This window comes from Manacus candei, unplaced genomic scaffold, assembly GCF_025592945.1.
Source record: "Manacus candei isolate 608988 ecotype Guabito, Panama unplaced genomic scaffold, ASM2559294v1 h1tg000050l, whole genome shotgun sequence".
In the NCBI taxonomy this organism is placed as follows: domain Eukaryota; kingdom Metazoa; phylum Chordata; class Aves; order Passeriformes; family Pipridae; genus Manacus; species Manacus candei.
In genome coordinates, this window is record NW_026138098.1 from 31,255,724 (window position 1) to 31,271,921 (window position 16,198).

Below are 16,198 nucleotides of genomic sequence, written 5' to 3' on the forward strand. Positions count from 1 at the left end.
ATTATGATGTGTGAATCCTTTGGGAGACCCCCTTAGTAACTGAGGGCAATGGAAGGAGGCAGAGCAGTGAGGGCACTGTGCGGCAGAGGAGCCTGACAGACAGAGCCTGCAACTTCCTTCATTTTAGCTCTGTATTCCAAATAACTCCCTTGCTCGATTTGCTACCCACACACCAAAGCATTGTCCCATTTTATCTGGTTCCCCTGATACTTCCATTGCTTATCTTATGAAGATCTGTGTCAACATTTATCAAAACAAATGGCAAGCCTGGGACCTTTTAAGTAGTTTTTTTAGTTAATAAAACCAATCTTCTACTTCTGTTATGTTAAAAGTACATTATCTTTTTATTACAAACTCTCTACAGCTCTGTCTGTTTTCCTTCTTGGCAATTTCATGACTGCTCCAGTTGATTGCTGTATGGAGAGTTACAAAATCATTAAGGGTGGGGTTTTACCAGCTGACTTACAGTACAAGCCATTTCTCAAAATAACCACAACAGTGCAATACTGATGTGTAATTTACGTCACAGTATGTTTTTATGAAATAGTTTGTGGCTTATTCATTTAGATTTAGAACTGAATATCTCTTCTCTCGCTTTTTAATCAAGCTTGCTTTTTTTTTTTTTTTTTTTAACTTTTTAATATTTTCCACTCCAAGGCTTGGCTTGCCTCCAACTTACCAGCTACAGTGAGGAGGAAAAAATGATTTTTTTTTCTCTTTTCCCTGCAGTTTAACTGCAAGTGTGTTTTCCCCTTTGATGTATACATTTGTGTTAACTGCCTCAGAAGAGATGGTAGATTTGTGGTAGAATATATTGCACAAAGGTAGAGCAGAGAATTGATAAAAGAGATGCAAAAGTTTGGAATTTCAAACCATACCAAGCAAGTGAGGCTCCTGCTCTAGTACATTTCCTGTATAATGTCTTGCAATTAGAACAGGAAATCATTGAATTACTGTAAAAAGAAAAAGAACACTTTAACTGAAATATACCTTCCAAGAAATTATATGTACAATTTTTTTTTCTTGAATTTTTTTTTCCTTTCCAATTACCAGGTTGGTAATGACAGTAACAGATGTACAGACCCTTATCTGTATCCTTGTTCTGCTTGTGTTTTCTGGGGGTGGGGAAATCGTTTTTACAAATACAAAAAATGAATGGACAGAAAATGGGAAAAGCCTAATTGCAAAAAATATTCTGTGTCACAACAGAGTAGCAATTAAATTGAAACTTCAATATAATTATCAATAACAGTCGAGCCTGGAAGGGTGCCAGGCGCATAAAGTTGGTGCTCAGCCTTTATGTGGTTGCTAGGAGCACAGTGAAAAGTATAAAGCTTAGAGAAAGGAATGTCTAATATAATAAAGTAACAGAAGGTAGCATAAATCATTGTGAGAGCAGTTCATATTGACATTATTTTACTTAAATTGGGTCGAAACTAGACATTTAGTCTTACAAGAGGCACAAATTCATATTTCTTCTGCAGGAATAACTCTGTGCTTTCTGGGAAGAAGTGGAGTGTGCTTTCCTAGCACCAGCCTCGTACATATTTGGAATCTTTTAAGCAAAAATCTTTAAATGTTTGTTTCTGTTGGCATCCAAATGCATTTGCACTAATACGATTAAAAGAACTAAAGGGCAAAATACTTGGCAGCTTTTGCAGTTGAGGTAATTAGGTACAGGAAGGAACATGCATAGTTTTTCCATCAAGCTCTATAAAATCCTGGTGTGAAGGTCTTTTTAAAGAAAAAAATGCTTACTGATGTTGAGGGTAGATTATAGCAGTTAGCAATAACATTATAGGCTGATGTTTCTGAAACGAACAAAAAGAGTGTTACAGTTTTGTATTTCTCTTGTCTCTCCATAAATATTTCTGGCTCTAGATGGATTTGTTAGGAATTCATGCTCTTAGCAGGCTTTATTTTTTTTTTCTTTTGGGGCATTTAATTGTCTTACCTTACATATTAAAAATGGTTGTGCTGATTTGAAAAGTCAGTTCTTGCATAGATTCATTGTGTTTGGCATTTCATGCGTCTCTTACTTACAAAGACAACTTGAAGAACATGTAATCCAACATAAATGCCAGGCTGTGCCAAATCCCAGCTCTCTTTACCCCTCACAAAGGGAACTGTTGGATTACATCTATGCATATATAGGCAGTGCTCGGAAGGCAGGGTTGGAACCTTGCTTCCTAATTACAGTTTCTCTGTTTTCAGCCTGAAATATAAAAATAAATGAAAAATTGACATTGGAGGGGGTTATTAAACCACACAATTATGCCATAAGCATGGGATTAGAGTAATTTCAGTTGAGCTTTACAAGCAGCATACTGTAGGTATTATCTTTTACCGTGTTCTGTCTGTTGAAGCTAAAATGAGATTCAGAAATACAGCATCTCCATTCCCTAATATCTCAGTTAAATATTTTTAGAAATTACGTTGTTTTTCCTAATTTTATAGGAATGTGATCCACATTTTGAGCTCTGCTTCTCCTAAGAGTTTACTAAACTCTTTCTGATCATATCTATGAAAAATACTCGGCAATGTTCACTAAGCCCACCATTAAATGGCACGTGTTAGGTTTTGCTGGAAGGAAAAAATAGTTCTTCTTTGGGCTTTTATTTTATTAGGGATTGGTCTACTTTGATTTCTCTTTTTTCATGTGGGCGTGGTTGAGGAATAAAGTCTTTGTTCCAGGAACACTCTATTTGCCTTTCACTAAACAAATCTTCGGTTTATTCAGCCTTTGTTCATTCTTAGATGTATTTATTGAACTGGAGTGAAAAAAAAGAAAAAAACTGCATCATAAAGTACTCATTGGAGTTGCACAAGCATGTATAAAAGTGATCCTGTAAAAAATTACTTGATTTTAATTTATGCCAGGGGTTTGAGTTAAGTCGTCAGTTGTCAGGGGTACAAAGTTTGTGTGATTCTGTGCAGGGACTTACAGCACATTTGTCTAGAAACTAATGGTTTACTACAAAGGCACGTGGGACATACATTTATATACACCCTGTTTAAAAAGCTGACCACATCCTGGCATAAGAAAAGTGCTGTCAGATCAACAGATTCAGCTCACTGCTATCTACACAAAGGTATAAAGTAGTAATAACTGTCAGGCAGGCGTACGTGAAACTCTCGAAGGAGCTGAGGGACGGAACATGAGCTTGTTAATTCCTAGAACAGTTTTCCTGATCTGATTTTTAGAGTTTCCTAATAAAGAAGAGACAGCCTTATTCCCAGGAGCAGTGGGAATCATGCCGTTGTGTAGGCTTATGGGATACTTGTTGAAACGAAGAAAAGCATGACCACATCCTTATTGACCAGAAGAGGGTTTAGGACCATAAATTTTATTTTCCTAGAAAAGTAATCTCAGTGCTGTTTACCAAAATGTATTACTCATACTCTTTTTTTCTTTTTTTTTTTACACGAATTGTTTTATCTCCCCACCTACATCAGAATGGTGGGGAGAGTTCTGAGTTTTTAAAAGTGATGACTTTCAGGAGCTGTGCTTGTAAAAACAGTACTTCGCAAGTGCGTCTGCCGTGTTGATTTTTTTTTTTTTGGTCATTGCATTTGTCTGCAGTGATGACATTCTAGGTGATATATCTGCTTCCAGAGACTTCTTAAAATTTAGCCTTTTATGTGTCAACATTTCCATTGCCTCACACGAATCTAGATGAGTTGTGCCATCGTATTTAGTTGGGGAGAACTGATCTGACATTTCTCTCAGTGTCTGAAGTGATTTTTACTTTAAGGGTAAGAATGATGATTTCAGGATTGGTAATGGGATTAAATAGTAGACCTTTTGTCTCTGGAAGAAGAAATAGCTTAGTTATTCAGTTATCAGAGTACAGCAGAAAAGGTAAAGTGAATGCTCTTACTTTGTCTTTATTGGCATACTTAGAAAGACATGCTCTGAGGAGATAAATGAACATAAAAAGAAGTGCTGTTAAATACTGGCTTGCATACCTGCAAATGAGAAATTTCTCATGTTTACATCTGTGGTTGGGTTTTTTTGCTCTTGAGTTTCCTGCTGGTTATCGTATGATGACACTTGATTGCGATATTACAAAATCTGCTGCCTTTACCCATAATGTCATCTAAAACCTGGAGGAATGGAAAGGTCTGAGCTCTAGATTGCTTTACATTTTGAGCCCACATTTCAGCAGTACCAGCTGTTCTAAAATTCATTTGCTCGTTATGCTCTGTAGGTGTTTTATTGAGTCCTGCTGCATTTGCAGTTAATGCGAGGAAAGTTACTTCCACCTGTTACCGTTTAGCAACAATGACCAGGTCAGACCAGCCCACCTCCCTGGCCAAGGGGCCCCTTGGTAGTACCAGTGCCAGGTACTTCAAAGCAGAGTTAATAGCTGTATGCTCTGGGGCTTGTATATTATTATTTTTAAAAGATGTTAGCTGCTGTAAACATGAGTGCAGTAAAGCTGTGTGGGGAACCAAGTGAAAATGACAGATAATATTTCTATCGAAGCAGCCAAGTTGGCAAAGTATGGAGAATGCTTTCATTCAGGCCCTTGGCCAGCTTTGGCAGAGCAGTGTTTTCTTGCTCATCCAGGTAGTCCTTGTGAGTAAGCATGGGAGAACTGAACAGAAAGCTAGAAATTAAGCTGTTTTAATAAACTTTCTTTAAGCTTCTATTTTTAACCTTTAAATTTCTATATTTAACCTTTCTTTCCAAACTGTACTATAAAAGATAGGCCTTGAGAAAAGACTGAACTGTGGGCTGTGCATTTTCTGAGATACTTGAGGTTTTTATTTTTCTGACATACTAAGAGGTTTTTCTTTTTCCTGTTTTTCCAGGTGAGGATGACGAAGATTCAAACCTGCTGATTCTCAGCTACCCCCAGTACTGTCGATACCGTTCCATGTTAAAGCGCATTCAGGACAAACCCTCCTCAATACTAACAGACCAGTTTGTTTTAGCCCTTGGAGGCATTGCAGTAACAAGCAAGAACCCCCAAATCTTCTATTGTCGGGATACATTTGATCACCCCACCCTAATAGAAAATGAAAGTATATGTGATGAGTTTGGTAAGTCATGTTACAACTATTTTCTACGTCTCTCGAGTAAAGACGTGTCTTTTTAAGTGTCCACTGGTTTCCAGAGGGAAGATGTGATTCCTTTGAAGTGAACCAATGCTATTTGTGATTGAAATGTTAAATACCAAATGTGCTCTTTCCTCTTTGAGACTTAAGGCTTCTAGCCACCGGTGATCTCAGTATTGCAACTTCAGTTTATCACAAACAAAGATATGTTACGTAAGTAGAGGATGTAGCACAGTTACTTGGTATGAGTGAAAGGATACCTTGTCTGGGTTTGAAATTCACCTACCTTAACAATTCACCTATAGCCTATGTCTTTCCAGAAGCTTTACAAAGTGTGTTGGGGTTTTTTAAAAGTCATTATTGGTGCAATATGTTAAAAAATGCAAAATAGGAGAGAGTCCCTGTGCATCCAGTCGCTGTTGCAGAGCACTCACTAGCCGTGCTTACGCTCCCAGGGCCCTGCACAAATATCGGCTGTAGCTGGTGTGTTTCAGAGAGAACTGCAAGATTTGACACCTCATAGCAGCCAGGTGATTTCACACGTTTTGTTTTTGGTGTCAGATTGACCCAAGGACAGCGGATGTGCTGCGAATGTGTGGCAGAATGCACCTCGTGTAGACAGCCCAGGTAACTCCAGTGATGGATGCAGGGTAGTTTCGTTAGCAGTGTACCCAGGCTGGGAAATGAAGTTTTATTACCCATATCACCAGATGGATGAGCACTGCAGCTAGTGCTAGAAAAGTCTGTGTGCACAATGATGGGTACACCACTATGTGAGACCCCTACATCTCTGCAAGGAAGCTCTTGTGGTCTCTTAGAGGGCAAATTTCTGGTTATGCGTTTATGATGAGAATGAGAGGGAAGGGCTTCAGTGATTCCTGTGATGGGAGAGTCCTCTCTCTGTTTTTCCAAACTCAAGCATGCTGGCTATGAGCTTGGTACCCAGTTCAGGCCTTGTTGTCTTGGCAGAGAAGAACTGACCCAACCTGTGGCATTGGGGCATTTTGTACGATGGTGCTCCTGTGCTGCTCTACTACTCCATTCCCAACAGGCAGATGAGAACCTTCCTCACATGGTGTTGCCACTGGAGCACATGACTGTTGGGAGTAGTTTTAGTTTTGTGCTGTCAAGCTTTTTCAGGATCAGGCCCAAACTGTCAAGTCTGCTCACACTCACACAAAACATTACAGGCTTTGAATGAACTATGAATAAAAGTGTTGGTTGCTCTTAGGGGGTGGGGGCGGTGAAAAAAATGAATGAAATGCCCTGGAAGTTTGGTCCAATAAACACAATAGTATCATGTTGATTTTTATTTACTCTGAGCTCCAGCTTAGAATATAAAGTTCAGTTTTAATTGACTCTCCTTTTTATATGGGAAAGGTTATTTTAGGCTTGAAGGCGTTTGATGAGTCTACCATCTGCTTTCTGTGGAGTATTTTATTCAGGGTCATTCCTTGATTACAGGTTTGTTGAAATAGTTGGATCCATAATGTAAGTGTATCATGGATTATTAGTAATAGATGAATCAAAGAGATGTGGAGTGATGCAGAAACTATGCTTAGTGAACCATAGCAAGTGCTTTGTTCAGTGTCTGAAAGCAAACTATGCCATTCTCTTGACCTTTGCAAGGCAATTATCTCATTATCAAACCAGAGCTACAGACACCTTAGCCATAGAAATGAATAATATGTATTTAAAATTTAGTTTGGTTTAAGAAGCAGATTTTTTTAAATCCCTATTAAAAACAAAAAACAAAACCAAACCAAAAAAAACCCACAAAACTACTGTTTCAAAGTATTTGTTGTGAAAATAATGATGTGGTAAAACTTGTAAACCCTGCTGTGTTAGGAAGAAAAAACTGACCAATGTGTGGTTCCCTATCTATATAGCAAAATGTACGGTGTCAATTATACTACCTTTGTTGAAGACAACAGGCAAAATACTATTTTATCCATTTCATTGCTGGCAGGACAATAAAATGTACCACACTTTGTTATACAAACAGTTTACATTGATACCATGTAGATTGATGTCACGTGTGGAAAGCGATGACTGGTAAGGCTAAACAGAGGCAGGGTGGGACAGTAGATAAATGGATTGCTCTAAGGCACTGGTATTTATCAGTCAAATCTGAGGGGATACCAGATTACAGAAGTGTGACTAAAATTCTGAAAAGGTATCTGTAAGGAGTTCCAGTACACATTTAATTTGAAGGTTATTTTTTACCTTAGAGATGAAAGAAGGCTGCAGAAGGAACAAGATAGGAGTGTGTGTTTCATCATTACCTGAAATTTTCCCAACTCTAAAGTGAATACAGAATTTAGGAAGTACAGTCTATTGATGTCTTTATGTGGGAAGCACTGGTTTCTGATATGGATGCCAGGTCTTCTTCAGAAACCTTGCTGCTGGGGAAAGTGTTACACGTTCTCTGGATGTTGGAGTACTGTGCAATAGATACAGCATGTCACAAGTGAGATACCAGAAACACCTTTACAGAGAGCCCCAGCTGTTGTCCTTGTTAGGCAGTTTTCATAGAGAGAAATACTTTTCCAGGAAATAGTCTCTTTACTTTCATTATAGATTTATAACAAAAACCATTTTGTTCTGACTTCTTCTCATACTTCCCTGCCTATTTTTCCCTCTTCTGTAGGGTTTAACAAAAAAAAAAAAGGGCAGGAAATGAGGAAGAAAAATTAAGTTTTGTTGACAATAAATAATGCTGTTTTGGTGTGGGACTTTTTAAAGTAGAAGGTGTATGTAGATGCTGTCTGTAAACTCCCACAGATACGGCTGGAAGAGATGCTACGATGCTTTGGGCATTCCCAGGTGGATGTTCTCTGTGTTTCCATAGAACTTCCATAAGGCTCAAGCTGTGCTAAGCTTCCCCTCCAGCTTCAGCTTGGGCTACCACAGCCAGTGCTGCTGCTGGCACCACATCTGCCTGTGCCAACCTGTGTCCTGCCTGTGCACTGCTGTATGGCACATGCCCAAGGGGTTTGGCCAGGAATATTCAGGACCAATTTTCTTGCACAGTCCTTTTCTGATTCTCCTTTGCCTTGCTTCAGAGTGCCACCATTTCCCATCTAGGGGGCTGCTGGAGCTGAGGAAACAGCTCAGCAGCTGGAAGGCTCAAACATTTGCATCCATCTCATTGTAGCCTGCCAGGGAAGGACTTGCTTTCCATTTACAGAGGAAAGACTGCTGTGAGTGGGAAGCCTCTTGCTCCCATTCTTGTTAATACAACTACTGATTAATCTAACTGCCTTGGAGGGTTTCCCTCCAGAATGCAAATAGGCTCAAAGGCTTGCTTCTGTTCAGAAAGCAGAAGACATAAACCATGCTTGGATGTCTCGATGGCCCAAGTTCCTGGCTATGACCGCAGTCAGAGTGTACATGTGTTCCCCTCCTGAAAGAAGAGCAATTAGAGGTCCTCACTAGCATGAAGCAGTCCAGGTGGATAATGAAATGAACATGAACAATGAAAACAAATAATTTATTTCTCTTCAGCTCAAGACATTTTTCAAAATCCTTTGCATTTATCAGCTGCTTGGGTTACTGTTACTGAATAACTTTTGTAAATGCATATAATTTACTGGCATCTGCTGTGTGGTCATACATGCTGCAAGAGAGAAGGAATGAAAAAACAAGGTTCCTAATAATTTTCATTACAGACCAAAGAGCTCTAGCTGGAGGCAAAGCTGCCTGTGAGTGTTCAGAAGGTCTGTCTGAAGGTCACTGGGCATTAAATCAGTGTGCACTTGTTGCTAGAGCAGCACATTAGAAAGTGCTTTATGTTTGCTTGTCTGAGGAAGGTGACTTGTCCTACCTGGCTTGTGCCAGCTCCGTGGTATGGAGTGGCTTCCAGGGCACATTGACGAGTGTGGATCCTTCGTGATCCAGCTGTGGGCTGTGTTGCCAAATGCATGTGGGCCCTACAAAAACACAGATGTGTCTGTCAGCCCAACCTCCACTTCCTTCAGGCCTGGGGACTCACAGGGCAGCGGGAACAGGCGTGCAGCTTAGAATCAGGAAGTTCAGGTGCTTGGGTGATGATGGATTTCTATGGCTCCATCAGCTTCACCAGGTGCAAATCTCTCACAGAGGGATTTATCATGGGGCTTTGCTAGATAAATATTATAAATCCTACCTGCTAAAGATGAACCAGAAGTCTGTCTTTCGTTTTGTGAGCATGGGGTTGCTTTTTCTATAAACAGGAGTGTGAGAGAAAACTAAATACAATCGTTTCCTCTCGATTTTTAAAATCTATGTGATAAGTTTTGAATCATTATTTTTACAGCATACTGGGTCCAGTATGCCATTAAACAAGCTGTTTGGTCTCTGGGGTACTGTAAACATATGCTCACCCCCCAAAGAAGGTTAAAAGTTTTGATTTTACATATAAAGGCCAATTTTTTATAAAAAAATTCATACCAAAAAGGTGAGAGAATGAGAGAACTACATCCTGCTGTGGTATTAATATATTTTTTTTCCTCTGAAAAATTAAACCTTCATTTTACCATATCACGAGCAATGCAACAGGAATTTCTCATTGAAAAAAAACTGTGTGTAAAAGGGCATTGCAGTCCCCACTTACCTCCTCTCCCTAGCCCAAACTCAATGATATATTACTTGCTAGGGGAAAATTAATCTACATTAAAAACAAAGCAAACCTCCAAACCTTCAATAAGTCATCTGTCCCTGTAAAACAATGAAGAAAGCAGTTTCTCTCACTTCCAGAACTGGCAAGGAGTGGTTAGGAATGAGGGGTGACTTACCAGTTCTCCCATGCACTGGTGTTTCTGAGCCAACGATTTCAGAAGGACTTACTTCTGTCTTGTCACTGACCAGGGAAGCCATGGCAGGACAGCGCCATGAAGGAGAAAGGACTCTTTAGGGATAGGTCATGTACCAGAAAAATTGTGTGGGATGAAAGCTGATGACTTCAGGGTATAGAATGGTACCATTAGTCCTGGTATAGCTGAAATTTGGTCTGTCTTCTCATTATGCATCTCAGTTTACAGAAGTTTGTGACTCACAGATAAAATCAGTTGTTTAGGGGAAAAACAGAACAAAATAAAACCTTGGCAGGGAATGAGACTTAAAAAAAAAAAAGACAAAAGAATGTTTCCAGTCTAAATAAAATACAGTTTTCTTGTTGGTGACTTTATTTGTGTGAGTCAAAGACTCAAAGTTGGCTTTTCTTTTTAAACTAGCTCTAGTACAAAATTTGTACTTACGCTTGTATGGGTGTTTTTTTAATGCTTTTCAGCTGATATGAAGTATCACCACTATTGCTATTGACTGTTTTGGCTACCTGCAGGATAATTTATATCAGTGAAATTCAGAAAAACAGAAGTTTCCATATAGATGCTTCGGGCTTCTTTGTTTTAATACAGATGTGATGTTAGAGTGGGATTGATGTTAGTGCTTCTCTGCACAGACTGTAATGTTTAAAGCATTTAGAAATGCAATAGGAAGAGTAAGGAGACTTTTTATTAGCGTGGATACTGGGACCTCCTTAGATGGAGCTTTACGGTGGCATCTCCAGCAGTCTGAAAAATATGCAAATCTTTTCCAAGGTCCTGGGCAGGGTGGCTTAGCTAAATATTTCAAATTTTAGGTCTCTCAAAACAAAAACAGGACATAGCTGAAGGGGAAGTAATGATTAATGCATAATAGTGCTATATACAATATAGATAAATGTACATTTCCTCTTGCCTCCCAAATCACCTCTGCAAATGTGCAAACATAAGCTTTTAGCTTGAAAAAGCAAATCTGAAATGTTCTGGATTCTGGTCAGACCTCTTTCTTATTTTGATAATTCAACTGTGAAGCAAGATATTAATGATCCCCAGATGTTGTTTATAATGATTGATTTTTCAGTTATGAAAAAATACTTGCAGTTTTTTTAAACAATAGATATTTTCTAATGTGCTCTGCAGCATTTGAATAAAATGTCTGAAGGCAGAACTGTTTATATGCCCAACATAATTGCTTCTGTTAAGTGATTTCTTCATTCTTAACATTTTTAGCTCTAATTGCTTTTTCCCCATACATCTAAAAATAAATATTTGCAAGTTTTGCATTCTGTCACTCATTGAAATGCATAAAATATTTGTATACTCAAAGCAAAAAGGCACTGATAAGGGGTCACATTCTGCCTTACTTAGTGGCGTAAATGCAACATAACTCAATCCACTTCTGTGGCTGTTACTCAAGATTTTCACCAGTTAACCAAAGACAGAATCTCACCCAATGTTAACAGCAAGCTAAGTGAACATGAGTAAAGTGTAGTAAAGTAAGATAAAATACCTTCCTGTCTGCAAGAACTTCAATAGAAACAAATGCTGTTAGCTTCTACTCTTTTTTTTAAGTGCATTTTCACTAGCAACCACAGTTGTAACCAGGATAAATATTAAGATAGATTATTTTTCACTTTATAATCAGAACTCCTTTATGAAGGACACTGATTAATTTGTGTTGCATGTTCCTGCTGCCCTGAGGAAGGCAGCAGATGCTGAGTGGAGGACCAGGCGCTGCGTGTGGCTGTGACCCGGCTGCTTGAGGAGGCATCAGGGCTGTGAACCGTGGGGTGTCCAGGATGGCCTGGGCGGGGACAGCTTTAGGGTTCTCACGGGAGGGGAGGTGAGATGTCCTCACTGTTACGAGGGCCCATGGCACTGCTGAGAGCCTGGGTGTGCCCACTTCTCGCTGGCACTTTTAACTGCTTTTTAATTTTTAACTTGTTGACTGTGTGATGGTGTTGTGGGGTTTACGTGTTTTACCAGCCAGAGTTTGGCAGAGAATCGAATATACAGTTCCAGCAAACAAAGGGTTTGCAAGTGAGCTGCTCTTCTGTGCCTGATAAATGTAACTCATCGCGTGTCTTTTGTCATCTCTTACGCACACATCTGTTTTATGGGTGTCCATGCAATAAATGATTGTAGATATAAATTACTAACTCCTCCTGTATAAGATTTCCACTCGATGGTTAGTTTTGCAATTCAGCTGTCAGAATCACTTGTGATTATAGAGAAAAGTAACCTAAGCTACGTTCATGGTGCACGTGAGCCATGACCATCATAGATGTTCTCATGTCTGGAGCCATCGATTTTACAGTATGTGTTCCCCTGGTTTTGGTGCTTCCCTTGGACCACCAGGCCTGCCCAGACTCCTGAGCTGTCTCAGAATTTTCAGTCCACCAGCATCCCAAACCTGGCAAGCAGCATCCTTGAGGTTCCAGGGCTCAGCAGTGGCAGCAAGCATGGGAGACCTTCGTGTCCAGGGAAGGGCCCCCATTCCCGTATAATGGAAAAGTGGTTTATGTCAGAATATGGTCACATTCTTCTGATTAAACCCACTCAAAAAAGACAACATTGTAATATTTTCCAATGACTGTTTATCACGAATTACGTCAGCCTTAGTTTAAATTGCTATTATTTCTCCTTAATGCTTCTTGGTGCCTGCATAATTTACAGCATTGGCATCTGCGGGACTATGAAATAACCTTTCACAACCACCATACAATAGTAAAGAACATGAAGTTTTTGTTGTTAATTATTATGGGACTCCTTTAACTTTTTTACAAAGTGACATAAAATATTGTTGAGGTATTTATGGTTAAAGCTACTTTTACGTGGATCTATTTTGCTTCTGGCTAGTTCTTAACTAAAGCAGTCATTTGTGGTTATTATGCCTAGGGAGATATTATGTCAGAACTGGTTTAAGAGTATTATTATGTATCACATGTCATATATTACATGTCAGCACTTGAGGCTGTCTTTCAATAAAAACAAATGTAATTTTAGTTAATGGTCTTTTAGGTATAGGCCATTTGTAAACTTACCTGAATTCATTTGAAGGTACACTAAAAAGCTTTGTTCTCTGGGAGCGCACTTGGGTAATTTCATTTTGGCTTCAGAAGGAATTTCCAAAATATTAATCATTATTTCAATCAGAGGGTTCTGCCTCTAAAAAGCAAATAGTTTCCCAATAGCGAGGTTAATGTACACATTTTAAGGAGCTGTAACTGTTACTCATTACTTTGTTTACTTTTCCCCCTTCGGAGCTCACGAGTGGGAGGTTCCCCACTGGTCAGGCTGATAGGAGTATCCCAGGCAACTAAGGCACCTAATGATGATACTTCACTGTGCCGCTTAAATGAATAGTTTATACCTTCTAGATAATCCGTGGGTGAAGTGGAGGCAGGTTGGGGGGAGAAATTAAAGGTTGCAGGAGAGTTTTAGGTTTCCTTGAAGTTTCATTTCAAACTTGGAAAATGCAAACAAAGCAAACTTCAAATTAATGTGTCATTCCCCTTGGTTCCAAATTCTGTGCATATTTTCCAGCACTTACTTATTTAAAGCAAGAAATGAAGCATATAGGATGTGCCAGAAAGTTTACACAAAGAATGAAAACACATAAATGACTCACGTGAACTTTTTCTGTTGTTTCTTTTTTTTCTTAATGCATAATTATTTCACTACTAGTAGGAAAAGAAAAAAAAAGACATGATTACATGATTTCTCTCTCTTCCCCCCACCCCCAAATCTGTGTTTGAGCACCATAAAAATGATCAAAGCCTCTATTTGTCTCTAGTTGCATTTTTCTCCATGGGACTGCTGGTTTTGGTGACTTTATTGTAAGGAACTGAAACCCTGCTGGGCAAAAAAAAATCAGTTTCTGTCCCCCTGTAAATGCACAGACTGAAGATGTGAAGGTGCAAACATGAAACTAAAATAGCAAGCAAAGAGCAGGGTGAGCATTTCGTATGTTGCTAGGGTGAAATTTAATAAGGGGAACATAAAATGGAGTTAAACTTGCCTGGATGCCGTGAGATTTTTTAATATTAGGCAGCATGCTTGATTTCCCTGGAAATGAGTGAGCAATCTGAATTTAGAGTTGTTTGGCAGGGGGAGGGGGTGTTTCGTTCTCTTTTTCAATCAAAGGCATTTCACAACCCGATTGCATGTGAAAGGGGAATCTATCCTTACGTAAGAATGTAACAAACTTTTCCGTTTAATGAATGAATATTCGGTATTTCGGGAGCCCATAAAAGATGGTAAAAGAGGGAGACAGAGCTGACCTCGTAGAGATTTTAATGAAGATTGAAGTTAGTAGTGAAAAGGTCAAAGTGCCATTTGTTGAGCCCCTGCTCCTGGCATGGTTTCAAAGCTCGCAGTGCTGACTGGGGGGCTGTGATGTGTGTTAATGAACAGTTGTGGCACTTAACTGAGATCATGGGTTGGTCACATGAATATATATAAAAGATATGAGTGAACATTTTTCCCCCTTTTTGTGGCTGTTGGAAGGACTAAACAATTAAAAGAAATGTTTGAAATGTTTGAACACCACATTAAGTCCCCTAGTCTGTAAGGAAAATGAGCTGTGAATAATAGAATACTGCTCTAGTTAAATATAGTTATTCAAAATTGTTTTTAGCTACAGATGTTATGCCATTTTAGAAACTTAGACTAAATAATGTCAGCTCTTGTTTGCTTTTTTAGTACGTTATTCATTTATTGGGAGATTCAAAATTTAAAACAGCTGGGAAAGGGTTTGGTGTTCACTAAGAAATCTTTAAAATGTGTACATTTCAGACTTACTCTTACAGTGCCGTTTAGACATGACTGAATTGTATATTATAGTTATAAAGTTCTGTAAACATGCTCTGCCATGTAGATGACAGGAAAACGTGAAATGGGAAAATGAGATAATTGTGGAGCCAAATTTCATGTATTACAGACTTGATAAAACAGCAAATGGCTTTCTCAATTTAAATAATTTGTAACTTTCCAGGAACGTGCATGGATGTTATGAACAGTATGTCTAAAATAGCAGCAGAAAATAATGTTCATTCTCCTTTAATTCCCCCTTTGATGTTTATGTCAAAACGAAGGAGTTAATTTATCTAAGAGTTTCACTGCATGAGTTGGACTGTACAAAACCAATCATGTAGAAATAATAGACTACCATTGGAAGTGCTGTACTATTGCAGTTTTAATAGCTCTTCAGTTCTGCTCAACAATTAGTCCATACATTTTATAGCTGTGTCTTTAAGAAACTGGCACACTCAGCAAAATCACAGTAATTGGGAGATGATGCAATGTGGAGAGAAATCAGAGTAAGAAAATTAATTGAAAATAGTGTTTTGTTCAGGTTTGGGTTTGTTTTAAAATTTTAAACACTGCAGTAGTAATTGCTGATGGGTGAGACTTCTGCAGAATTTAAATTCCACGTGGCCAGATTTTTGTGAATTTGCTTTTAAATCAAATTGCGAAAGAGGCAAAATAGGTCATTAAAATTCTTGCTATAGTTTTCTCTCTCTGAAATCAAGTGAGGTTGTTAAGGGGGATCCAGAGGAGGGCTTTTTCTCTTTATTGACATGAGTTCTGTTTAACTAAGTTCTCATTGCCTGTCAGCATCTTCATAAACCTAATCAGACAGATCACAGACAATATGTGAATTAGTTTGTCATTTACACAAACAGCTTAAAAGACCTCAGCAATCCCTTTTTGCTTGTACCCACTGGAGATAGTACCGAGGCTTTACAGTGTGAACATCCATCTTCCCAGTGATAGCCAGTGGTGCTGGTAGTTTCTTGCTAGGACTTTGTTTTTATACATAAGTACTGAAATTAAGGCAAATTAAAAAAAAAAAAAGTGGTGGTTTGTTGGTTTTTTGGGGTTTTTTTGTAGGTTTATCATTGGCAATTACAACCTCGCAGTGGTTTTTTAATTGCTCTATTGTCCATTATGGGCCAAAGGTGAGTGAAGCGGTGATAATTTACATTTCAGCTGAAGTTTGGGCCTTGTTATTAGATACAGGTGTATCTTGGGCTTTTAGTGATCAGACAAGCATTTCTGTGTGCCTCAGGGCAGCTGTGTTGGTCTTAATGCCATAAATTACTTGAAGGTAATGATAGATGACCAATTGACTAGAGTAGGAGAGCAAACCTGATTCTTGGACTAATAAATAGGGGAATAGAGAGAAGTAGTAGAGAGGTGTTACTGCTGCTGCATCTAATGCTAGAGGAAATCATTATCAACCCCCTAAGAGCTAACGTTTTTGGTAAGTCAGTCAAATGATGATGGCTTTCTGCAAAAAGGGCTTCATGGAATTTCATGGAATAACT

The 16,198-nt window shown here is 38.8% G+C and overlaps 1 protein-coding gene across 3 annotated transcripts in view; it reads left to right on the plus strand.

The window, feature by feature from the left end:
• Nucleotides 1–16,198, plus strand: part of ARID5B (AT-rich interaction domain 5B) — a 117,946-nt gene that overhangs the window by 41,759 nt on the left and 59,989 nt on the right. For all 3 annotated transcript variants that reach the window (XM_051801031.1, XM_051801032.1, XM_051801030.1), the window contains one exon: nucleotides 4,819–5,049. In XM_051801031.1, the coding sequence (XP_051656991.1) occupies nucleotides 4,819–5,049 (231 nt within the window). The remainder of the gene's footprint in view (nucleotides 1–4,818; nucleotides 5,050–16,198) is intronic.